We start from the raw sequence: 26140 nt of genomic DNA on the forward strand, positions 1-26140 counted from the left end.
ACGTCAAGTGGCTATTATGTGACTAAACATACAAAAATCAGTAAAGTAACAGTCATAACCGATGCAGGTGGTAACTGGAATCGTGGAATCGAATCATATCCCTTTCAGTATAACCCCTGGATCCCGGAGAGCTCCCACAGAGCTCACTAGAGTCACTACTGTAGAGTCACTACTGCCTACTAAAGAACGGGAAAGATAGAACAAAAGAGAAGGAAGGAGGAAATTACCTGAGATTGTCTGCACATAGTTGTTGTATGATGATCAGAGGTACAATCCAAGTTGTCAGAGTACTCTTTAAAAGGTAAAGGGATTAAATATTGACTTTTAGTGACGTGAACAATCTTTCTTGGCTGCAAGCTACTACTTGGTTTTTCTTTTCTAATTTTATTACGATGCCCTACTTCTCTGATGAATTGTATTAATACTTCATTAACATGAACAATTAACATTAGATAGATAGATAGATAGATAGATAGATAGATAGATAGATAGATAGATAGATAGATAGATAGATAGATAGATAGATAGATAGATAGATAGATAGATAGATAGATAGACATTTTATTTATTCCAAACTACAATTCCTTAATATTTGTTTATAACAGACCCTGTTCTTCTTGATCAGAAGACAAAAAAAAAAAAAAACATTCTAATCGTAATTTCAGTGGTAATCTTATCCAAAACTGGTTCTGCATCTATCCTGAAGAACCAGCTTTGCAGATAATAAAAATGGAAGAGAATTGGTGTCACTTGTGAAGTGAAGACGTTACAACTGCAATGCTCTAGTATGCTGGTAATGTGGCTTAACAACTAAACTGCAATGCTTTGTCTCAAATCCCAGGCTTTGACACAGTGTAGGGAGTGTTGGAATGTTTTGCTGTAAAAAATTTTTTTTAAAGCAAATGCAATTCAAACCAACAGGTTTTCAAGACAATCATTCAATAATGATTTCAGGTCTTGGTGACCCTTTAGCAAGCGCCCCAGCCACTAACAAGCAGGAACCCTGTAACAGGTTTTACTTCCGTAAGACTCATCACACATCAAAAAGCAACGGTGTGTTTACAGTATCTTGCATTCATACCTTACACCAGAGGCAGACAGCAGCTGGCACAACTTAGGCCGAAATGAACACAAGTAGAAGGAGAAAGGAAAAGCAGAGTGATGAAGACAGAGGACAGTGGGCCAGTAAGAGAGAGTATCTTCTGGTCGTTGCAGGAGGTGTGGTTGGACTGGGCAATGTGTGGAGATTTCCATACCTCTGCTTCAAGAATGGTGGAGGTAACTATCGGAGATTCTATATATTAGTTAAAGTACAGTGGTGCAGTGCACTGAAATATTTTGGCAATGATGATTGGTGAAAGAAAGCTATACTAATACTGTGAGTACCAGTGTTACGCTCAGCATTATCTTTTTCTTTAAATATCTTTATAGAAACTACTCAGCTATTAAAATGTTCAGTTATTCCAAACGTTTTTGGTTGTATTTTATCTTTAATCTACCTTTTCTACTCATGTTAGTTTTCTTACATGATCAACTTTTCTTCAAACCCTCTTACCTTTTTTTTAAAATACTTTTAGCTCCAGACACCTTTCAATCTCTCTGTTCATAAGACTTTTAACTTTTAAACATGCATTCATTATTTTAACATCATTTGACATTTTTGGACTCTCTCAGTTTTATGCATTTTTTGTCCAATTTTCACAATTTGTGTGGGTGTAAAAAGTGCTTGAGAAGTCAACATAGAGCAACCCAACAGCTTCTTCACCAGCAGGATGTATGTTGCTGATGCACTAAGTTGTGATCCGATATACCTAGTGGGGGAGGAGGGTGGCATTGTTCTGTTCTTCCGTTTGGGGCAGTTTATGACCTGGACCATTGAAGCCTCTGATATATACAGGGGGATGTAATTGAAGTTACCTGAAATGATAATCTGGGTGCGACATGTTGGCGCAGTGGGTAGCGCTGTCGCTGTCGGTGGCTTCAGGTACGAGTCCCGGTTCTCTCCGGGTTCTCCGGCTTCCTCCCACCTCCAAAAACATGCGCTTCAGGCTAATTGGCCGTTCCCAAATTGCCCGTAGGTGTGAGTGTGTGCATACGTGCATCTACATCTGGCTCCGTGGTGCACTGCTGTCCTAGTTTACCCTGCGTCATGCCCCCAGTTGGCTGGGATAGGCTCCAGCATCTTACGACGTCCAACAGTGGAAAAGCGGGTTTGGAAATGGATGAATGAATGTATGATAATCCAGGTGCCAGGTCCAAAGAGCAGAGGAGGTGTTTCAGATGGGTTTCAGCGACTGCCTCGGGGTACGCCCTTGGTGGAATGTAGAATGTCAGGAATATTAGAGTAGGGAGTGGTGCCAACAACTTTTAACTCCAGATCCAGAGTGCAAAACATTGTTTTCACAGTCACATGTCCCTAATGGCGACATCTATCATTTGTGTGAGTTATCAGTCCACCTCCTTTCTTTTTTCCAACAGTGTTCGTTTCCTGCTTGTTAGGAAGATAAGCATGCCGGCATCGGGCACGTTGTATTTCAGCCACGTCTCAGAGAAGACAAACAAGCTGGTCTCCCTCTAACGCTGCTTAGTTCTGCACAGTGCCATCAGTTCACCAGTTTATTGGGAAGTTTGCGTTCCCCTTGATGAGGGAGGGAGTAGAAGGATCAACTTGCAGCTAACGGCTCCACCCATTAGCTTAGTCTTTTCTAGTCATTCTGCTTGACAGCCCCAATATCTCCTTTCAAGCTCAATGGGGATGAGGTTGTAAGGACCTTCATTGACAGGATTTACTTCTTGGAGGACTCCATTCCATTGCTGTCCATAATAAAGAATTATAAGATATGAACAATATGTAAAAGCGTACAAACACGTGCATAGAGCAGAGGAAACCTGTGGCCTGCTCGCACATGGACAGTATGTGAAACGTTTCACAGATAAAGTCAATGAATTTCAGTCATCTATGTTGCTACTGACGTGAACATTACTATACTCTATCTATAGGTGCCTTTCTGGTGCCATATGGTCTGCTGGCTGTATTTGTTGGCATACCTCTCTTTCTACTGGAGATCTCAATGGGTCAGTACACCCAGGAAGGATTCATCACCTGCTGGACCAAGTTGTGTCCACTGGCACAGGGTGAGTTGATAGGACTCAAACAAAATTGTGCAAAAAACTTTTTTCAAAAACATTTTTTCATTAATCAAAAGCAAAATTTTGAAAATAATAATTATTCATAATAATATGATTCATTATTATTATTATTATTATTATTATTATTACTATTTTTATTTCTTTTAAAGGAATTGGAATTGGACAACTACTAATGTTATTCCTCGGCACCACCTACGTTCTAATTGAAGCCTGGGCTCTCTTCTACCTGGTGTTCTCATTCAGATCCCAGCTCCCCTGGGCCACATGCAACAACACCTGGAATACAGGTAAAAATCAAAGATTACATTATGTTATTCGGACGAAGACAAGAACAAAATGGACAACTCAACCCGTGTTCTAACATACGGTGGTTGCATTTGGCTCAGTTGACTGAAATCTGTTTGTTCTTCATACCAGCTGACTGTTTTGATGTTCAGATGGTTAATTCATCAAATATGACTACAAATCAGACCACTGGGAGTTCTGCAGCGATGGAGTTCTGGGAGTGAGTCTAACCTCAATGTTTTCATGTTACTTCAGGAGATATTTATGAATTTCATGTGTTCTGGTTGTTTCTGAAAATGTATGTGCTTATCAGACAAAAGGATGTGGGTACAGTCCAAACACTTTTGTCGAAGAAATCTAATGTTATTTAGTTTTTATGATTATGGTTCCGCGTTGCACTGGCGTTGTGCCCGGAGTTTCCCCCGCTTCATGCCCTCAGTCAGCTGGGATAGGCTCTAGCTCCCCGCGACCCGCCACAGTGGATGAAGCAGTAGAAGATGAATGAATATGGTCTATAAAAATCCAAAAGCTGTTGAGTCGATCCACTGGACGTTAACGTCCAGTGGATCGACTCAACAGCTTTTGGATAACCATGACCTGGATGAATGAGAACCTATACAGACATCGGTCTATAATAATAATAATAATAATAATAATAATAATAAAAATAATAATAAAATTTTGCTATTATTATTATTCGCTTTGTGGTGTACTGGCGACACGCCCGGAGTGTCCCCTGCCTCTCACCCATAAGCCCGCTGGGATAGGTCAAGAAACCCTGTGACCTGCAAAAGTGGAAACAGCGGTTAAGAGGATGAATGAATGACTTATTATTACTACTACTAGTAGTAATAGTAGTAATATTGGTGGTTTAGTAGTAGTAGTAGCAGTTGTAGTAGTATGTCCAAAACTATAAAAACCATATAATGTCTATTACTTCCAAAAATTGGAAAACATTTTTAAAAATATTTTCAAGAGTCCCAGACAGCACTGTGGTTCAAATCTTCCTGTCCCCAGACGGAGGATGCTGGGCATGTCTGGAGGCATTGAGGAGCTGGGCAGTGTCAGATGGGAGCTGGCCTTGTGTCTCCTGGTCGCTTGGATCTTTTGCTACTTCAGTATCTGGAAAGGTGTCAGATCCTCTGGAAAGGTCCTGTAGAAATATTTCAGTTGTTATACGTATATTTGGGGTGCATATTATTATCATTCTCATCTGCTGACTATCGTTCTTGAACATTTACTCTTCATTTTAGGTTGCGTATTTCACAGCCACGTTCCCCTATGTGATGCTCCTGATTCTACTCATTAGAGGCTTGACTCTACCTGGAGCTTCAGAAGGGATCTACTACTACCTGTATCCAGACATAAACCGTCTGGCTGACCTTGAGGTGCATTGTCTAAAATGATCACTGGTGTAACTCAAGATGAACGAAATCATCTATAGTTTAATAATGCATCATTTATAATTCATAATGCATAAAGAATGCAAAAAGTTATCATAATTAGATATCCATCCACCCAAATCATTTATGATTTTTGGTTTGGTATGAGTAATATTTTTACAAATCAATTAGATTTGTAAAATCTAATGACAAATCTAATTTGTAAAATCTAATTAACCGTGATTGTGAGAGTTTTTACAAATCACAATTATATATAACTTGCAGTAAGATAAATCATACCAAATCATTCATGCTTTCCCCCCATAAAAATGCTTAGGGCTGAAGAGCATAAACTAAACATTTAAAACGAAACATTAAAAAATCATCAAGACTACTGACTTCTATTTCTGAATTAATATCAAAAATACTACTGGAAGTTATGGTAAAATTCCTTCTTCAGTTATACAGCTTCTCTTATATTGCAGGTGTGGATAGAAGCAGGATCCCAAATCTTTTTCTCCTACAGCGTTACGTCAGGGATACTAACTGTCATGGGCAGCTACAACAAGTACAACAACAACTGTTACAAGTAAGTAGAAGACAGACAGTAAAAGGACGCTGATTTTGATTCTGGAAGTTGTTCTTATGTTACAGGACAGTTAAAATAAATGTACTTTTCTAGAATCCACAACAATGTTTTCTATTTAACTCTATTGTGTAACAGTAATGGTTTGGCCCCAAAAACAGTACACCAGAGATGTGGCCTGAATTCAAAGTTTGAATGCCAAACAGTCACAAATGTGGTAGTCAAAAGCTAAGGCAGACAAACAGGACAGGGAGCGGCAAACAGGCAGAATCCAGGAAACGAGCACAATCGGAACATGATAAACTCAAGAACAGGAATGCTGGCATGACAAGTCAGTCTGGAAGGGAACTGAGGGTTAGCATCAAAAGTTGTTTAAATCAATCCACTGGACTGTAAGAAAGTTTCTTGAAGATCTTTCAACTGTCAGTGGAGATGCTTCTTCAGTTCTGATGGTGGTTTAATAGACTTTCTTTAAGTCCACTGGATTGATTCAAAAACCTTGGATAACCATGACCTGGATTAATGAGAACCTGCACATACGTGAGGGTTGAGCAGAGCATATGTAGGGTGGAGTGATCGGGAGATGGGTGGCTGCAGCAACACAGGTGATGGGATGAGCTGACGGGGAGAGAGTGGAGAGAGAAAATACTGAAGTCAGGATGGTAAACAGCAACTGGGTCTGTAACATGTTATACTTTATTATTTTATATTTTTCTATGATCTGCAGGGACTGTTTCGTGATCTGTTTGCTGAACAGTGGAACCAGTATTCTAGCTGGATTTGTAGTTTTTTCTGTTCTTGGATTCATGGCTCACCAACAGGGTGTTACTGTAAAGACTGTGACTGATTCAGGTACAGTACATTCAAAGATTTCATCAAATGCAATGTTGAATTTCATTTCTGTAAAATAGTCCCATAGTATCAAAGTATTGTTCCCTTCACAGGTCCAGGTTTAGCCTTCATCGCTTACCCCCAGGCAGCAGCTCTGATGCCTTTACCACAGTTCTGGAGTGTTTGCTTCTTCCTGATGCTGATTCTACTGACTGTGGACACACATGTAATAACTCCTGACACATTCCCTTCTTACAAATACAGTAATAGCTTTGTAAATATAAACAACATCAATTTTTAATTTTCTCCTCAGTTTATAACTGTGGAGAGTTTCATCACTGCAATCAAGGATCTGATTCCAAAGTCATTTCGTGCTGCAATAAAACATGAGATCTTTGTCCTCATCATCTGTGCATCCATCTTTTTCCTAACCCTTACCATGATTACTGAGGTGAATAAACACATTTACACAAAAAAAATTTTCATAAAAAACAATTAATATAAAAATAGAGATATTGCAATTCATATTCATAATTCATGCACAAGTACATTTTATTTCATTAAACTTTCAATTTCTTTCTGCTTCAGGGAGGAATTTATGTTTTCCAACTCATTGACTTCTATGGTGCTACCAGAGCATGTCAGAATTTCATGGCTGTAAGTGAATGCCTGGCTATGGGCTGGATTTTTGGTAAGTTGGATTGATCACAGAATTGTTCAATATGTACCACAAACACTACACATAAATGTTTTTCCTTACACACAAATTGCATGTTCAAAAATTTCCTCTGATAGATAGAACACCAATTTATGGCATTCTATCTATCTATTGTGAGCAGCAGTATGGTTTTGTGCTAAAAAAAAAAAAGAGTACTACAGATGCAGTATTTGCTTTGAGGATGTTGATAGAGAAGTACAGAGAAGGCCAGAGGGAGCTGCATTGTGTTTTTGTAGATCTGGAGAAAGCTGATGACAGGGTGCCCAGAGAGGAACTGTGGTATTGTATGAGGAAGTCTGGAGTGGCAGAGAAGTATGTTAGAGCAGTGCAGGACATGTATGAGGACTGTAAGACAGTGGTGAGGTGTGCTGTAGGTGTGACAGAGGAGTTCAAGGTGGAGGTGGGACTGCATCAGGGATCAGCTCTGAGCCCCTTCTTGTTCGCTATGGTGATGGACAGGCTGACAGACGAGGTCAAACAGGAATCTCCATGGACTATGATGTTTGCAGATGACATTGTGATCTGCAGTGAGAGCAGGGAACAGGTGGAGGACAAGCTAGAGAGGTGGAGGTTTGTCCTGGAAAGGAGAGGAATGAAGGTTAGCCGCAGTAAGACAGAGTACATGTGTGTGAATGAGAGGGACCAAAGTGGAAGAATGAGGTTACAGGGAGAAGAGATCAAGAAGGTGGAGGATTTTAAGTACTTAGGGTCAACAGTCCAGAGCAATGGAGAGTGTGGAAAAGAGGTGAAGAAGCGTGTCCAGGCAGGATGGAACGGGTGGAGGAAAGTGTCAGGTGTGATGTGTGATAGAAGAGTTTCAGCTAAAATGAAAGGAAAGGTGTACAAAACTGTGGTGAGACCAGCGATGTTGTTTGGTCTAGAGACAGTGTCACTGAGGAAAAGACAGGAGACAGAGCTGGAGGTAGCAGAGATGAAGATGCTGAGGTTCTCTCTGGGAGTGACCAGGATGGATAGGATCAGGAATGAGTACATCAGAGGGACAGCACATGTTAGAGGTTTTGGAGATAAAGTCAGAGAGGCCAGACTGAGATGGTTTGGACATGTCCAGAGGAGAGGTAGTGAGTATATTGGTAGAAGGATGCTGAGTTTTGAACTGCCAGGCAGGAGGCCTAGAGGAAGACCAAAGAGGAGGTTTATGAATGTAGTGAAAGAGGACATGAAGGTAGTTGGTGTGAGAGAAGAGGATGCAGAAGACAGGGTTAGATGGAGGCAATTGATTCGCTGTGGCGACCCCTGAAGGGAAAAGCCGAAAGGAAAAGAAGAAGATCTATCTATCCACCCACAAAACAACTAAGCTCAGCTTCATTAACTTAATGTTCAAACCATATTTGACAGAAGAGTAAATGACATTCATCACAGACCAGAAAGTGTCCAACTGATTGGTTAAAGAAGCTACCTCGGAACCATGATGTACATTGTACAGGTTCTGATGCTTGTCATTGGTTCACCTGATGGATAGGCAAACAAAAAGGCCATGGGAGTGGTTCTTAGAGATAGAGAAGGTATTGAGTGCACAGCAATGTCTTTTGAGACTTAACCGTTCCAGGATGTGCAACATCCCTCCAACTGGGCATGTCCCAAAAGTCTTTAACTCACTCACTGCCATTAGCATCTATGGACTTCATTTCAAGTTTGAGTAAGTCAGCTCGCACCCTCAAGTGAACATGGTTCACTCTGAGGGAAGCAAGTTGCCATCAGTCAAGAACAGATGGAAAACACAGAGTGCCAGAGAAAGACTGCCAAAGGAGATCAATTGGTACAAAGCACTGGCAGTGAATGAGTTAACAGTAGGGTGCCAATGATGCCGTCTAACTAGATGCCTAAGCAAACTAAAAGCCGTGAAAGCCTTGAAGCAATATCTCAAGTAACTGTCACAGAACTCCATAATAGACAAATAGTCTTTTTTCATAGACCAGCAGTTATGTACACAGTAGATGAGCGACATTCACTGACCAGGAACCTGCATTGAATGCTTTCCAATCTGAGGTCTGAGAATTGCTTGAAGCTTTTATCCGAGCACGGGCGAGCAAACATGTCCAAGACAGTTAAATAAAGATATACAGTAATCCCTTGTTACTCGCAGCTGATGCGTTCCAGGACCCCTTGTGAAAAACAAAATTCCGGGATATAGTGATAAACTATTTATTTTATTATTTACGGTAATTGAATGATTATGAACCCTCCCCATACTGATATTAAACTACCTTCTGTTACATTTTCCCATTCTCATATAGACTGTTTAAAGCACTTTGGTATCAAAGAAAAGTGTTTCTTTAATACACGGAAGTGCACTGCGTTCTGTGAGTCTTGGAATGCAGTGCACTTCCGGATGGAATGCGCGTACAGCATCATGTCACTACATACTAAAAATTTGCGATGCAGTGAAGCCACGCATCTTGACGCACGAATAAGCGAGCGATTACTGTACCTCAATAGTTGCAGAGCACCCCTTGGTGGCATTTATCAAAAACAGAAAGCGTCTCCCTAGTCTATTACTCCACTGTCTAAGAGTGGGGGTGCCACACCTCGATTAAACACAGAAGCAATTGGTAAGCCAATTCAACATGCTTTAGGGACACAGTACCAATCTCATTCACGTCATGAGTATATCAGGACCATGGAAACTTGTCTGCTTCAGTCAAGGCAAGTCAAGTACAGCCGGTTTACCTAACCCTCTTGATGTGCAAAATTTTCCAGTCTATTAAATAGATTCCTCGCATGCCGACTTAAGCCTTCAGTGTATCTGATCTCATCTTCTTGGTCAACACCACTACTCCATCTGTAGCTACATTTAAATTGGAACTGGAACCACATCTCTTTTGTTTAGCTTATTAATTGCTTTCATGACTAAACTGATTTGTGTATATTTTCGGCTCTGTGTTATTTACCAGATCTTTACTGATTGACTTTCCTTGTTTTGTAAAACGTCTGAGTGTCTTGAGAGGCTAAATAAATGTACTGTACGCATGTTGGTATAAATATAACGTATCCCCATGTTAATCCTTTGGATTCCACCACCAGGTGTCGACCGCTTGTCACTTGTCATTGAGGACATGACGGGACAAAGACAATCTGTTTTCTTCAACGTGTGCTGGAAATACATCATTCCCATCGTATCACTGGTGAGTAACAAGGTCTTCATGTCTACAGGTGGTGTTACATTCCTTCAAGAGCTTGTCAGATTGTCAGAATACAATAATGTCACACTAGTACTGCTGCAGCAGGCTCTGGACATCACCAGATGGACATCCCATTGGGTTTTCTCCTTTTTAATGTTCTGCTAGGCCTATTTGGGGAAACAGTTTTCAGTAGGTGTTTGTTTGTGTTTGATGTTTACTATTTAACAAGTGAAATGCATGCTCAATTGGGTTTTTAATAGTTTTTTTGAGCTAAGTCCAATCTAGCCTCTCTATTGTTGAGAATAATAAGTGGCTTACGCAGTAAACCCTTTGTATTTACTCTCATGCAGTCTTCTCTCAGTGTACAATGACATGGCTACCTCATTGATAGTGTTTTTAACATGTTTGGCTGTAGTTGATGGGGTTTCTCTTCACTATTAAAATTTAAAGGCCAGTAGGTATATCCTGTCAATAGTAAGACACTTATTACATTTTTGTAATTATGACAAATTGTGTTGTCATCTTTTGGATGACAGACACTACCAGGATGCATCAATGTAAAGAAAATATTCAACAAAGAAAAAAATCACTTCACAGATTTCCTTCATCCTGTACCTGGTTGACTACCAACACCTCAAGATCAATGACTACGTTTACCCTGACTGGGCATATGCACTGGGATGGATCATGACCTTCTCCTCTGTTGCCATGGTGCCGCTGTGGGCAGCTGGACTGATGTGTTTGACACCAGGAACCTTCAGACAGGTCAGAATTCATTGAACACTATTTCTAAAACATTTTCAGAGAATATATGGGAGTTAAATCTCTCTTTGCTTTGACTATGTATGGTCTCCACAAGCAAAACCTACAGATATCCTAATCATTATGGTAGTTTTAAAGTTAATGCTTTTGTTTCAGCGTCTCTCTGCCCTTTGTGCTCCTGCTGAAGATCCAGCCTGGCAGAGTAGAAAATTAGGAGAAGAGGGAACGGCTGTTGAACTGACAACTGCCGTCACAAGTTAATTTAACTGCTAATTTACTCCAAATGGTGGGAATGTGTCGTGAGGATGAAGACTAAAAGGCTTGCAACAAAACAGAAAAGTCCGTACTGTAGAAAGAAAATGGTGCCAAATTTTCATAGCATGGACACTCGGTTCATTAATTTGTTCATGTTCTTGACCGCTCCTGCTTTTGCGGGTCATGGGGGTTGCTGGAGCCTATCCCAGCTGACATACGGGCTAGAGGTGGGCGACAGTGTCCTGATTTTTTTTCACCTTATTTTGCTCACCCATATGCATTTCCACATCAACAACATAGGCAATCATCCGAGAATAAGGACTTCCATTGTAGGCAAAGTCTCAACTGACTGTTTTGGAGACTTGCTTAGGATCTGAACACAGCAGCAGGATAACTCAAAGAGGCTCTTGTAGCTTGTCTTCAAGTAATCCCCATGGAAGAAATCCTGTCTCTGAAGACAGAAGGAATGGAAGTGTAAATGGAAGGAAAGGAAGAGGGCAACATCCCCACTGACTCCTCGACAGAAGAATGTTGGCTGTTTGATCTTCTCCACAAGGGTTATCAACAACCAACTCAAAAGAAAGAAAATTGGATCCAAACAATATACTGATTACATCATCAGTGCAGATAGCATGGCACCCTGAACAGTTAATGAGTTCAGATTATGTTCAGAATTGTTTTGTATTAATTTGTCCAATCGGCTTTGTCCCCGCACCATTTTGGTTCTTATTAGTATCATCTATAATTTCATAGTGTTCGCTTCGGGTCATCTGCAAGACTCACCTGCTTCACCTGAAGTAAATGTAATGTAATACCCATTTACATCAGAAGATGGCAGTAGTGGCAATGAGAGGGACTGACCTCTGCTGAACTCTTGTGTCAGGAAGTAATGAGAGTGAGTGTGCACAGATATAGTGACTTAATGTTGGATGTAGTGAGCAACTCTCTTATGAAGAAATTAGAAGAAATAACTTGACGATGAAGTTGTACAACAGAATTTGTGGATGTTAATAAAATCCCAGGAACCTGGATGAGCGTTGTCATCATTAACCAAGTGTAACAATAGCAGCCACCAAACTCTAGGAGCTTTGCTTGAGAGAGATCGAGGAAGTCATGGGGGGCCACGGTCTGCCCAAAGTACTGCCCAAAGTTACTACATTGTCTTTGGAGGATCCTAATTGTCACCTGGGGGATACACAACAAATTGGCCAGCCATGAAGACTCTGAGATTGTACAGATTGTTTACTTGTTTAATGTGGAAAGTACGTTTTTTTTGTTTATCCCACTATAGAGTTTGTCTGTTGCTTTGTCCGTGTCCTCGATGTTCTGTGCTTCAGTGTTCTCACAAAGCAGGTCTTCACATTTGTTTTAGCAGCAGTCAAAACCATCTTGCAGTATGATTGATGAGCTTCGTTCAAGCTGTTGGAGCATGGGGTTGGTTGACTAGCAGTTACCCTGTTGACATGTTGAGTGAGGTGCTCCCAGTTGGCTTTTCGGAATTTCCATGTCTTAACATCCCTCCCTTGAACAGGCTGGATCACAGATGGGATGGCGATGATGGATTGTTGATGGTGTGACCGGGGAAATGTATCAAGGGTGTGTCTCACTGGAAGTGACTGACTGTTGGGCCATTTAGCAAAAGCCAAACCTGGGTTGGTGTAAAAGTTCCAACATCCAGAGTAGAGGGAGCAGGACTCCTTTGGATCATGGAGGAGTGTCGCATCAACCGTGGAGGCTCAGTTTACCAGGGAGTCACCATCAGCATTGGAGCTCCTGTCCCCACAGTCGCTATGATGGCTATTGAAGTTGCCAGCAAACACAACAGGAGCTGGCACATCTGGTAGGGATGATGGGACCAGTCTACTAGGAGGCAGTCTAGATGTTGACGATGTTGATATCCTGCGCTCGGGCTGACATCCATTCTACCGCAGTGTCCTCTCGGGATTGTCCTGCAGCTTAACAGGCTATATAATTGCAGACAAATGTGGCAATGCCATGGTGTTTATCAGTGACACATCCTGCCAGTGTTTACCCAGGTGTCTGTAGAAGTCTTGAAGACATTGGTTTCACTATGGAGCATGCAGCCTCACAACTACCTTTAGCTAGTCACAGAGGGGACCACATCGAGGTTGTCTCCACCCCATTCCTGTATTTGTTCTTTTTTGATACCAGAACATGTGAAACAGCCTTTTGGAATACTTCACACAGCCTAGTGGATTATTGGAAAATCCATAGTGGATTATAAACACATCATTGATGAATTAAAGTATTCTTATTATTTGGATGCATCAGGACAATTGAATTGAAGACATTACAAATACTCTGCTCTGGTACCATATTACACATACGTCTGTATCGGGAATCTCACAAGGGGCTATCTTGAGAGAAAAAGGAAATAGTGGTTGTTTCTCAGAATGTGTGTAATGGAGGACTACATCGAATATCTTCAATGTTTCACAATTACTCATCCTGGTACAATCTGTTGATGAATGCGAGGTGACTTGGGGTGATTGTACTGCTGCTTCATGAGCTGATTGTAAAGAGCGGCGGTCCCCAACTTTTTTGGACCGGTTTCAAATAAGAAAATATTTTCATATTTTCTGCCTTCGTTTGCTCAATAATTGTTTATGATGCCAGGATGGCTGTAGTCTAATAATAAATCATCTGCAGTGATCTTCTGTCAAATGCAGATATCAAAAAACAATAAACAACCTTTATTCATAAATTAATAATCAGCACCTCGGGAAACGAAATTATTAATTTTAAAATGAAAATCCTTTTTAATAAGTAATTATAACAAAAAGTGGCAGCTCGATGAGGTTTATTTTGAAATATAGCGACTTACAATAAGTGCATTCAATGTAGGAGAAATAATAATAATAATAATAATAGACCTTTATTGTCCCACAGTGGGGAAATTTGTGCGATCGTGGCAGCAGGGGGGGGAGGGTCAAACATAAATAGTTAAATAATATACATACATATTAACATCTGCAACATATGAAATTTACATATTCACATATTGGAAACATATTAACATATATCATATTATCTGAATGTACATTATGTTCACACACCAAAAAAAAACAAAAAAAAAACTGATCATTTCTATATAAAAGGGTGAACATGTCAATCGAAAAACAATAATAATAATGAGAATTAGTGGGAGCCCTGAGCTTGTTTCTATACAATGAACAATGTCTCATCTAGGGTTAACGGGAGACAGTGACACCTGAAGTGTGTTCCGTACTTCAAGTCTACTGCGTAGTGAGTTTTTTTGCGGACACTAAAGAAATTCCCACTTCACAAAAATAGGAAGTTGGAAATGGAAGCAGGGTTTTCAGTGGTTTTTGAGCGATCTAAGGATATTCTGCAAAACTTTAATCAAGAACACTGGCACAGTTGTGGGCGCTTAATATTGTGGGTAACGGTTGGTAACCTGTCACGTGACCAAGACCTCTCGAGAGGCACAGGCGCATGCATTTGTCTGTGCGTAATTCCGCACAGAAGTCATTCTTCAAAATAAAACGTCTTTAGACTGATGATCAATGAATTTTAAAAAAAAAACAATTCGAACGTTCTATGTGACTGGTATATAATGGCATATTGATAAGTTGCATTGCTTATGAAACTTCAGACTTTGACTTTAAGTGTAGGGAGTGTCCAAAAGGTTGTCATTAATTGTCAAAGCAAACACAATTAAAATAACAGGTTTCCAAGTCAATCATGCATTCATGATTTGAGGGCTTGGTGATCCTAATGTAACCCCACCATTAAGCAGCAGAACTTCACTCAACCCTGGAACAGGTTTTACTTCTGTGTGACTCATCACATATCAAAATGCAATGCTGTGTTTGTAGTGTTTGTATTCATAATTTACAACAGAGGCAGACAATAGTTGGCACAACTGGAGCCAAAATGAAGAGAAATGGAAGAAAAAAGGAAAAGCAGAGTGCTATAGACAGAGGACAGTGGGCCAGTAAGAGAGAGTATTTTCTGGTTGTTGCAGGAAGTGTGGTTGGACTGGGCAATGTGTGGAGATTTCCATACCTCTGTTTCAAGAATGGTGGAGGTAACTATTGTCAATTCTTTGTATTACAGTTAAAGTACTTTGGTGTATTTTGGTTTACTCACCAATCATCACTAAAATTTTGGCAGTGATGATTGGTGAGTGAAAGAAAGTTATAGTAAGAGAAGTTATAGGGAGAGAATAAGTACCTGCTCTGGTACTCGAACAGTGTTAAGATCAGTTTTCTTCATAACATTTTGATTTACTATTTGAAATGTTTTTGGCACAGATCTAGTGCTGTATATACGTGGTGCTACACAAACTACTCAGCTATTAAAATGTTCAGCTCTTCTTTCAATCTCTCTGTTCATAAGAGCTTTTCCCTGTCACTGTACTCCACCCTTTGCCATACCCGGTGATGGTCCTCATGCTGTTCCATACCTCCTGCACCTGGTGTTACCCCAGCTAGCTCTCCAGTTTCTTCTTGTAGTCCTGCATGGCCAAGTCTAACTCATCTTCTCCTTCTTCCTACACAGGACAGCCTTGACTTAATTGGTTACCCAGGGTTTAATGTTAGAGTAGCACTTGACATGTCCAGACAGAAGGTCCTGCAATCTGAGCACTGAGCAGCCCCCTTGACAACCTCTCCATTTGAGTAGATGAATTAACTTGCACCTAGTGGCTCTACCCATTAGTTTAACTTTTTCTAGTCACCCTGCCTAACAGCTCAAATATCTCCTTTGAAGCTCAACGGGGATGAGGTTGTAAGGTCCTCTGACCTTCATTGACAGCATTTCCTTCTTGGAGTACTCCAGTCCAGTGCTGTCCATAATAAAGAATTATATGCTATGGAAAATATATAAAAACATACAAACACTTGCATAACCCTAACCATAATCCTGCTCAAACATGCACTGTACGCGAAAAGTTTCACAGATAAAGTCAATGAATTTCAGTCATTCAGATGGGTGAAATAGGGTTACTGCGTTCACTATTTCTACCACTATCAATGGTCCTACTGATGTGAACATTACTATACTATATATAAATATATCTGTAGGTGCCTTTCTGGTGCCATATGGTCTGCTGGCTGTATTTGTTGGCATACCTCTATTTCTACTGGAGATCTCAATGGGTCAGTACACCCAGGAAGGATTCGTCACCTGCTGGACCAAGTTGTGTCCACTGGCAAGGGGTGAGTGGATCAGACTTAAACAAAAAATGTGCAAAACAATTTAGAGAAATGGTTTACATTTGTCAAAACCAAAACGTTAGAGCCCTATATAATAAATGTTATTCATTATTATTACTATTTGACCTGTGGTTTATATTTCTTTTAAAGGAATTGGAATTGGACAACTAATAATTTTATTCTTCAATACCACCTACATTTTAATTGAAGCCTGGGCTCTCTTCTACCTGGTGTTCTCATTCAGATCCCAACTCCCCTGGGCCACCTGTAACAACACCTGGAATACAGGTAATAATAAAAGTCTGCATCACGTTATTTGGACGACAAAAAAAACCCAAACCATGTGGATACTGGATAAACTCCACAATTTAACCCACATTCTAATATAGGGTGGTCAGTTGTCTTTGAAGTTGGCTCAGTTGACCAATGAAATCTGTTTGTTCGTTATACCAGCTGACTGTTTTGAAGTTCAGATGGTTAATTCATCAACTATGAATACGACTCAGACCAATGGAACTTCTGCAGCGATCGAGTTCTGGGAGTGAGTCTAACTTCTGTTTATCCATATCAACCACAATGTATTTCTGTATTTCACTTGTTCTGATTGTTTCTGAAAAAGCATGTACTTATCAGACAAAAGGATGTGGGTACAGTCCAAACAAATTAAAGCTGATAGATTGAGTTGTTATATTTTTTTATGATTGTGGTTGTTAGTACTATTTCCCTCTAGAACTGCCACCTTATTGTGGTGGGGGAGTTTCACAAGCTGTATGATCCAAGGAGCTATGTTGTCGGGGCTTTATGCTCCTGGTAGGGTCTCCCTTGGCAAACAGGTTCAGGGTGATGAGCCAGACTAAGAGTAAAGAGTAGAGTAGGACTTTATTCATCCCTTCAGGAGTTTCCATCAAGGAAATTAGTTTCTCCTTCACATTACACACAGCACAGTACGTACATAGAAAGAAAGGACACACAAAAAGTAATGCCAATACCAAATAGAAAGAGTAATAAATAGTAACCCACCAGACATATAGAATAATAAATAATAAATAACCCACTATATAAAGGAATATACAAATACAGAGACCTAAATGAGCTTCGGAATAAAGGGCCTGAATAAATAAACTTGGATAGGCATGGACTGAATATTACATTATATAGTGTGTATATTGTTTACATTGTTTGGTGCATTGTTTCCGTCATCCCTCTGCTCTCGTGTGAACTCCCTTCTTCTTCATCTCCCCCAGAGAGGAGTTGAGCAGTTTAATGGCTCAGGGCATGAAGAAGTTCTTCAGTCTGTTTGTCCTGCATGTTGGGAGGCACAGCCTCTGGCTGCTCATGCTTCTCATGCTTCTCTGGTTGTTGTAAACGGAAAAAAAGAGTAGTGTCAAAACCAAATAATATAGAGTTCCGTGTAGCGCAACCGGGGCCCAACCTCCGGTGGACCACCTGCCGAAGGTACCATAAGAGATGGGTGCAGTGTGGATTGGGTGGCAGTTGACAGCATGAAGCTCGATGACCCAATCCCTGGACAAAGAACTGGGCTCTTGGGGCGATGAATGTCAACTTTCCTCACAAGTCAAAGCTTGTGAGGGAAGCTGAGAGGTGTGGACTAGATCTAGTCACGCTGACATCCATCCACATTTTGGGCTCTGTAACCGAAACCCTTGGACTCTTCACTTTTCTGGCATTGCCCAAGCTGAGAGGTGTTGGACTGGTATGGGCTTGCTTATAGCCCTGCAGCTCGAGAGGGTTGAGCCTTTGGGTTGGGGACAGGTGTCTTACTGTTGATTTGGACTCCGAGCCAACCAGCAGTGCAGAATACCCGGCCTTCTCGGGGTCCCTGGAATGGGTACTAAACAGTGCTCTGACTAGAGACTCCATTGTTCTTCTTTGGGAATTCAACGCTCACGTGGGCAATGAGATTGAGACCTGGAAAGGGGTGTTTGGGATGAACATTGTAGACAGTGACAATGTTCATCCCAATCATGGCCTCCCCTAACTGAACACGAGTGATGTTCTGTTATTAGACTTCTGTGCTAGTCACACTTTGTCCATTACAAACACCTTGTTCAATTGTCCATTAACGCACGTGGCACCAGAATACCATTCTTGTTGAATTGTGGGACTCCAGAGGCTGCTGACAGGCACAGGCAGGCCAGGTGTACTGCAGCCCGAGTAGGCACAGGAGCAAAAACTCAGGTCTGGGAGAAGTTTGGTGAGGCAATGGAGGAGGACTATCGGTCAGCCTCAAAGACATTCTGACAAACAGTTGGGCGCCTCAGGAGGGGAAAGCTGACCAGCTCTTCACTCTCCATCGAATGCTTGAGGGTTTTTGGCAGTTTACCCATCCAGTCCATATGTGCTTTGTGGATCTGGAAAAGTATAACCCCATACGAGAGACCTTTTCTCAGGGCTGTCCAATCCCTGTAAGACAGAAGCCGGAGCTTAGTTCCCATTTACAACAGTAAGTCAGACCTGTGCCAGGTGCATTTCGGACATCGATAGGGCTGTCCTCTGTCACTGGTTCTGTTCGTAGTCTTTATGGACAGAATTTCTAGATGCAGCCGGGATCCGAAAGGAGTCCAGTTTTGGGGCCAAAAGAATTTCATCTCTGCTTTTTGCAGATGATGTTGTCCTGTTTTAAAACATTTTGAAGAGTCCCAAACACCACTGTGGTTCAAAGTACTTCTGTATACCCTTCAGTCGTACCCGTTACTCTTCCTCTCCTCAGACGAAGGATGCTGGCCATGTCTGGAGGCATTGAGGAACTGGGCAGTGTGAGATGGGAGCTGACCTTGTGTCTTCTGATTGCTTGGATCTTTTGCTACTTCAGCATCTGGAAAGGTGTCAGATCCTCTGGAAAGGTCCTGTAGAAACATTTCAGTTGTTATACGTACATTTGGGGTGCATATTATTCTCATTCTCATCTGATGACTACCTTTTATAACATTTACTCCATATTTTAGGCTGCATATTTCACAGCTACGTTCCCCTATGTGATGCTCCTGATTCTACTCATTAGAGGCTTGACTCTACCTGGAGCTTTTGAAGGGATCTACTACTACCTGTATCCAGACATAAACCGCCTGGCTGACCTTGAGGTGCATTGTCTACTTTGTCCAAAAATTTTAGAGTTCATGGGTGTAACTCAAGACTGCTGACTGATATTTCCGAATTAATGTCCAAAACACTACTGGAATTTATAGTAAAATTCATATTTTGGCATGTAATACAGCTTCTCTTATATTACAGGTCTGGATAGAAGCAGGATCCCAGATCTTTTTCTCCTACAGCCTCACAGGAGGGATTCTGACTGTCATGGGCAGCTATAACAAGTACAACAACAACTGTTACAAGTAAGTACAAGATAGAAAATATACACTGATTTTGATTTTGGAAGTTGTTCTTATGTGACAGGACAGTTAAAATTAATGTACTTTGCCAGAATCCACAACAGTGTTGTGGATCATTTAACGGTATTTTGTAACAGGGATGGTTTGGACCCAAAAACAGTACACCAGAGAAGTTGTCCGAATTCAAAGTTCGAATGCCAAACCGTTGAAATACTGGGTAGTCAGGTGGGCAAATCAGACAGGGAGTGGTGAACAGTTAGAATCCAGGAAACAAGCTAAATCAATGCATTGTAATCTCAAGAATAGGAACACTGGAGAGTAGGAGAAGTCACTAACAATCTGGCAGGGAACTGAGGGTTGAACTTAGCATCTGCAGAGTGGATACTGATAGGGAGATGGGTGGCTGCAGCAACACATGTGATGGAATGAACTTATGAAGTGGGAGTGGAGAAGGAAAATACTGAGGGCAGGAGGGAAAACTGGAACTGGAGCGGTTCCATTTCATATTTTTGTTTGGGTCTTGCTCTGAACAAGACCCTGTTCTGTTGTTTAAGCTCAGTTGAGAGGTGTATTTTCAATGATAAGACAAGTTTACTGAAGAAGTTCAGCAGTTTACAAAGTTGTTGAGGATACAACGCTGGGCTCTTCAGCAGACGCAGCAATGAATCTCTGGAGAAGAGCCCCAAATATTAATTGAATTTGATCTTTATAGTGTTTGGGTTAGACTCTCTTTGAGGGGTGAGCTCACCATCAGAATGTTTATTGACCATGATCTTTATGGTGTCCGGGTTAGGTTCTCCTTGAGGGATGGGCTCACCAGTAGCCTGACTCAGCCTTGCATGTATTGCATGTATCAGTTATCTATGTGCTGTGCGTGCTGTGTACATTTTGTGTTTAGGAAATGATTTGGTAGAAAATGATTAAGTGTTGTGCTATCTATGTTTGCGTAAGGAGATTTCTTTTATGGTCATTTCCTTTGGTAAATGAAAATTCCCAACGTTTTAAATTCTTTATATGATCTCCAGAGACTGTGTCTGGATCTGTTTGTTGAACAGCGGAACCAGTTTTCTAGCTGGATTTGTCGTCTTCTCTGTTCTTGGATTCATGGCTCACGAACAGGGTGTTAGTGTAGAGACTGTTACTGATTCAGGTACAGTATATTCAAAAATTTCATCAAATGCACTGTTGAATTTCTGTAAAATAGTCCCATAGTATCAAAGTATTGTTCCCTTCACAGGTCCAGGTTTAGCCTTCATCGCTTACCCTCAGGCAACAGCTCTGATGCCTTTACCACAATTCTGGACTGTCTGCTTCTTCTTGATGCTGATTCTACTGACTGTGGACACACATGTAATAACTCCTGACACATTTTCTTCTTACATATAATAGCTGTGTATATAAACCAGTACCACACTTTTATTTTCTCCTCAGTTTGTAGCAGTGGAGAGTTTTATAAGTGCAAATAAAGATGTGATTCCGAAGTCATCCCGTGCAGCAATAAAACACGAGATCCTTGTCCTCATCATATGTGTATCCCTTTTTCTCCTAAACCTAACCATGGTCACTGAGGTGAATACTGTATATTTTAACAAATTTGCCTTTATAAAACAAAATTAATATAAACTTAAAGGTATTGCAATTCATATTCCACATGTACATTTAAATTTTGTTACAAGAGAATTCCAATTTCTTTCTTCTTCAGGGAGGAATCTATGTTTTCCAACTCATTGACTTTTATGGTGCTACCAGAGCCTGTCAGAATTTCATGGCTGTAGGTGAATGCCTGGCTATAGGCTGGATTTTTGGTAAGTAAGAGTATTTAAAGTATTATTCTTTCTTACACCCTAACTGCAAGTTCAAAATTACCTTGAGTGATTAAAATATAACTGTCCCTGTCTTTCTATCCACCCACAAAGCGAGTCAGCCGAGCTTCAGTCACTTGGTTTTCAAACCACAGTTGACAGAAGGGTAAAATGACATTTTAATCACAGAGCAGAAAGAGTCCAACTGCTTGGTGTAAGAGCTACCTTGGAATCATGATATACAGGTTCTGATGGTCCTCATTGGTTTATCTGATGATTAGGCAAACAAACAGGCCTTGGGAAGGGTTCTTTAAGGTTGAGAAGGCATTGAGTGCACAGCAATGTCTTCGAAACTTAATCGTTCCAGGCTGTGCAACTTCTCAGGATCTTCGCCAGGGTATCCCTCCAACTGGGTATGTCCAAAATGTCTTTAACTTACTCGCTGCCATTGACATCTATAGAGGTAATTTGTGTCCTTCAACAGGGAGGGCTGGGGTATGGTCTGGCAGAGCTTGTAAGTAAACATCAGGCTTGTAATCATGGACTTCAACGTAATAACAACTGATCCAGTTTCGGAACAGAAGATGGTCAATCAGAGAAAGTTGTAGCAGCGACCCGTTTGTTGCTCTGAGCAATACAATCTTGCGATCGGTCATGAACAGAAAAACGAAAAAAGATACATTTTTGGAGTGTCAGAGAAAGTCCACCAAAGGGGATCAATTGTTACAAAGCACTTTCAGTGAATGATTTAAAGATTGGGTACCATTGAAGCTGTTAAGGTTTTACTCCGAACGAAACACTCTTTGGTTCTTTAAGCTCGGTTGAGAGGTTTTTCTTCAATGGTAAGACAAGTTGTAGTCCAAACAAGCTTTACTGAAGAAGTTCAGCAGTTTACAAAGTTGGTGAGGATACAACGCTGGGCTTGTCAGCAGACGCAACAACAAACCTCTGGGGAAGAGCCCCAAATGTTTGTTGAATGTGATCTTTATAGTGTTTGGGTTGGACTCTCCTTGAGGGATGAGCTCACCAGCAGCTTGACTCAGTGTTGTGTGTGGTCTGTACTTTTTGTGTTTAGAAAATGATTTGGTAGACAAGGACTAAGTTTTGTGCTGCCTATGTTTGCATAAACAGATGCGTTTGTGGTTATTTCCATGGTTTAACAGAAATGCCCAACAATGCAGCCTAATTAGTTGCCCAAACCAATTCTCCTTACGTTCTTTCAATGAAAAGGAGCCATGGGTCCACTCTAAGGTCCTCACCCATTTTATCAGGCTGTAATTTGAGAAATGTTCCGTGAAAGCCTTGAAGCAATGTCCCTAGTAACTCTCAGAGAACTCCCTAATAAACAGAGGTGCAGTCTTTTTTCATAGACCAGCAGTCATGTGCAAGACATTTGAATAAAGATATACCTCAATAGTTGAAGTACACCCGTTAGTGGCATTTATCAAAAACAGAAAGCATCTCCCTAGTCTATTACTCCACTGTCTAAGAGGGGGGTGCCAGACTTCTATTAAACACAGAAGCAATTTGTAAGCCAACTCAAAGGCCTCTAGGGACACAGTGTGAACCTCATTCACGTCACGAGCAGTACCATGGCAACTCGTCTGCTCCAGGCAGGTAATTCAAAACGACTTTCAGTGGCAAGTCAAGTACAGCTGGTCTACCTACCCCTGTTGATGTGAAAAATTTTCTAGTCTATTAAATAGTGAAATGACAGAACATTTCTCTTATGCCGACTTATGCCTTCAGTAAATCTGGTCCTATCCTCTCAATTAACACCACTACTCATCTCTAGCTGGATTTAAATTGGAACTGGAACCACATCTCTTTGTTCAGCTTTTAGTAATTTGTGAGTTTTATTTACTGTTATGAATGAACTGATTTGTATCTGTTTTGAACTCCATGTTGTAATATAACAAAATCTTTACTGATTGACTCACCTTGTTTTGTAAGATGTTCCTGTCTTAACAGGCTATAATAAATGTCCTGTAAATATGTAATTTTAAATATAACATACCCCTATGTTAATTATTTTGATTCCACCACCAGGTGTCGACCGCTTGTCACTTGTCATTGAGGACATGACGGGACAAAGACAATCTGCTTTCTTCAACGTGTGCTGGAAATTCATCATTCCCATCGTATCACTGGTGAGTAACAAGGTCTTCATGTCTACAGGTGGTGTTACATTCCTTCAAGAGCTTGTCAGAATGTCAGGATAAAATATTGTCACACTAGCACTAGTGAATGAATGCCATGAATGCCCAAGCCATCACACTAAATCAGCCATGTTTTAAAGATGACATGGTATGCTTTGGATCATGAGCTGAACTCTGTCTTCTCCGCTGTTCTTTCTCGTTGTCATTCTGGTAAAGGTTGATCTTGGTTTCATTTCCAAAGAATGTTCCTCCAGAACTGTGCTGGCTTTTTAAAAGGTTTTTAGCTACGTCCGATCTAGCCTTTCTATTTTTTAGACTAATAAGGGGCTGCATTGAACCCTCTAATTACTCTTATGCAGTCTTCTTTCAGTGGACATTGACATGGCAACCTTGTCAATAGCGTTTTTAACATTGTTGGTTCATGTATTACACTTTTGCAACTGTGACAATTGTGTTGCAAAGACAGAACCAGGATGTATCAATGTTCATAAAATGTTTAACAAAAAGACAACAACAAAAAATACACTTTACAGATTTCTTTCATCTTGTACCTGGTTGATAACCAACACCTCAAGATCAATGACTACGTTTACCCTGACTGGGCGTATGCACTAGGATGGATCATGACCTTCTCCTCTGTTGCCATGGTGCCGCTGTGGGCAGCTGGACTGATGTGTTTGACACCAGGAACCTTCAGACAGGTCAGAATTTATGCTGAAAAACATTTTGTTTTAAAGAAAATGTTTCCCTCCAATCAGTTTCCTGTGCTGTTGTCATTGGAGCAGCAGTAGCTCAGTCCAGTAGGTCCTAGGCTGGGGACTGGAGGCTTCAAGACCCGTGTGCAACAAAAAGTTGTGCACTGGTAGTGGGAGGTGCAGGTTCACCTCCTGAGCACTGCCAAGGTGCTCCTGAGCAAGGCACCATCCCTTTCACAAGTTGATCATTTGTTGTACCCCATGTGAGAGCTGCCCACGGCTCTAGCTCCCATTATCTGCATGCTTCCAGCATGGTTATGATGGTTATTAGTAGACTAAACATTGTCCAAAGTCTCTAAAAGATAATCCAAACTACTTTGTGTTTTGGGACCTGACTTTGGGGAAGAGTAAATCTCTTTCTACTTTGACTAAGCATAGGCTCGACAAATAAAAACTGCAAATATCCAGATTATTGTAGTTTTGAACTTACTTCTCTTTTCTCAGCGTCTGTCTGCCCTTTGTGCTCCTGCTGAAGATCCGGCCAGATGGAGAAAAGAATTAGGAGAGGAGGGAACGGCTATTGAGCTGACATCTGCAGTGACAAGTTAATTTAACTGCAACGTTTAATTAACAAGATATAACAGCTATCACACCGCATCATGAGTTGTCATGAGATCTTGCAAAAAAAGTAGATGTTTTCGCATTGGTGAATTGAAAAAAAAAGATAAAGATTCTGGGAAAAAATATTTTTGTTCAAATCTGCAACAAAGTCTTTTACTGCAGCATTTTCCATTCATTGTTTGTATTGAAGCAGTTTCAGTGACTGGATGGTACAGGGGTTGGACACATGGGTGGGGATGTTGAAACTCGCAGTGTCATGACCAAGATGATTGTCTAAGTGGCAAAAACTGCTTTTCTTTATTTACTTTGGCAAATAAACTCTAACTCGACCATTTTCTAGTTACATGCAGTCTTTCTTACTATATGTGTCTACATTCTTGTACTGATGTCTACTGAGTTGATTTCAGACAGTAACGTACAAAGTAGCGTAGTAGAGCCAGGACAGAGGTAAGAGAAGCTCCACCAACATCACACACACACACACACACACACACACACACACACACACACACACACACACACACACACACACACACACACACACACACACACAGTAATTGAGGTCACAGGTAAAACATCCAGACCACAGTAAATTAAAGACTTAAATTTGTGACATCAGACTGTCAGGATTGTTGACTCATTCACAACATCCTTAAGACTGCCAAACAGACAGTAAATATCACGGCGTTATATAAATAAGTTACCGGTAGTTTGTTTAGCAATTTAGTTTAATCTGAGGCAAATATCCTTGAAACTGAAATGAGCAGAAAGACAGGACTCATTACTAATGTTATCCAGATCCCAGCTTCCCTGGGCCGCCTATGATAACACTTGAAACACAGGTAAGACTGAAAATAGATTACTTTCAGTTGTTGAAGGATAGACAAAATAGATGACTTAACTTATTCGTGAGGTGAAAAAATAAAGCTTCATAAAATGTGTATTTTTTCCACAATATCTATCTAGGAAGGAATTTATGTTTTACAACTCATTGAATTCTATGGTGCTACCAGAGCCTGTGCAAATTTCATGGCTCTTAGTGAATGTTTAGATGTGGGCTGGATTTTTAGAAACTGCAATTAAGAACAGTATTACTTGTCGTAATAAATTACACATACTAAAAGTACTGTATATATATTTGTATAAGTTGCACGATAGTTCTCTGTAGTGAGAGCAGGGAACAGGTGGAGGAGAAGCTAG

General features: G+C 40.7%; 2 protein-coding genes across 2 annotated transcripts; both read left to right on the forward strand.

Moving 5' to 3' along the window:
- Window positions 1–1124: 1124 nt before the first annotated feature.
- LOC137611785 (sodium- and chloride-dependent GABA transporter 3-like) lies at window positions 1125–12024 on the forward strand. The gene is made up of 14 exons (XM_068339880.1): window positions 1125–1278; window positions 3001–3135; window positions 3300–3437; window positions 3568–3655; window positions 4453–4585; window positions 4689–4823; window positions 5303–5406; window positions 6131–6255; window positions 6348–6460; window positions 6548–6685; window positions 6823–6925; window positions 9995–10095; window positions 10690–10857; window positions 11011–12024. Exons 1-14 carry the CDS (start codon window positions 1125–1127, stop codon window positions 11113–11115), a joined length of 1740 nt encoding a protein of 579 aa, XP_068195981.1. The 3' UTR covers window positions 11116–12024.
- A 791-nt stretch (window positions 12025–12815) lies between these two features.
- Window positions 12816–25229, forward strand: LOC137611786 (sodium- and chloride-dependent GABA transporter 2-like). The gene is made up of 15 exons (XM_068339881.1): window positions 12816–12949; window positions 14970–15181; window positions 16179–16313; window positions 16461–16598; window positions 16764–16851; window positions 19042–19174; window positions 19277–19411; window positions 19563–19666; window positions 20689–20813; window positions 20901–21013; window positions 21095–21232; window positions 21366–21468; window positions 23515–23615; window positions 24158–24325; window positions 24824–25229. The coding sequence occupies exons 1-15, from the start codon at window positions 12816–12818 to the stop codon at window positions 24926–24928; spliced, it is 1932 nt and encodes a 643-aa protein (XP_068195982.1). The 3' UTR covers window positions 24929–25229.
- The last annotated feature ends 911 nt before the right edge of the window (window positions 25230–26140 follow it).

This window comes from Antennarius striatus, chromosome 18, assembly GCF_040054535.1.
Source record: "Antennarius striatus isolate MH-2024 chromosome 18, ASM4005453v1, whole genome shotgun sequence".
In the NCBI taxonomy this organism is placed as follows: domain Eukaryota; kingdom Metazoa; phylum Chordata; class Actinopteri; order Lophiiformes; family Antennariidae; genus Antennarius; species Antennarius striatus.

What these genes read in the sequence shown, in the direction of transcription:
- LOC137611785 (XM_068339880.1), top strand. Translation starts at nt 1,125, where the DNA reads ATGAACACAAGTAGAAGGAGAAAGGAAAAGCAGAGTGATGAAGACAGA. An exon ending in CTGCTTCAAGAATGGTGGAG is followed by an intron (nt 1,279 to 3,000) that starts GTAACTATCGGA and finishes CTCTATCTATAG; the next exon opens with GTGCCTTTCTGGTGCCATAT. An exon ending in AAAGACTGTGACTGATTCAG is followed by an intron (nt 6,256 to 6,347) that starts GTACAGTACATT and finishes TTCCCTTCACAG; the next exon opens with GTCCAGGTTTAGCCTTCATC.
- LOC137611786 (XM_068339881.1), top strand. Translation starts at nt 12,816, where the DNA reads ATGGAGGAGTGTCGCATCAACCGTGGAGGCTCAGTTTACCAGGGAGTC. An exon ending in AACAGGAGCTGGCACATCTG is followed by an intron (nt 12,950 to 14,969) that starts GTAGGGATGATG and finishes CTGTGTTTGTAG; the next exon opens with TGTTTGTATTCATAATTTAC. An exon ending in ACCGCCTGGCTGACCTTGAG is followed by an intron (nt 19,412 to 19,562) that starts GTGCATTGTCTA and finishes CTTATATTACAG; the next exon opens with GTCTGGATAGAAGCAGGATC.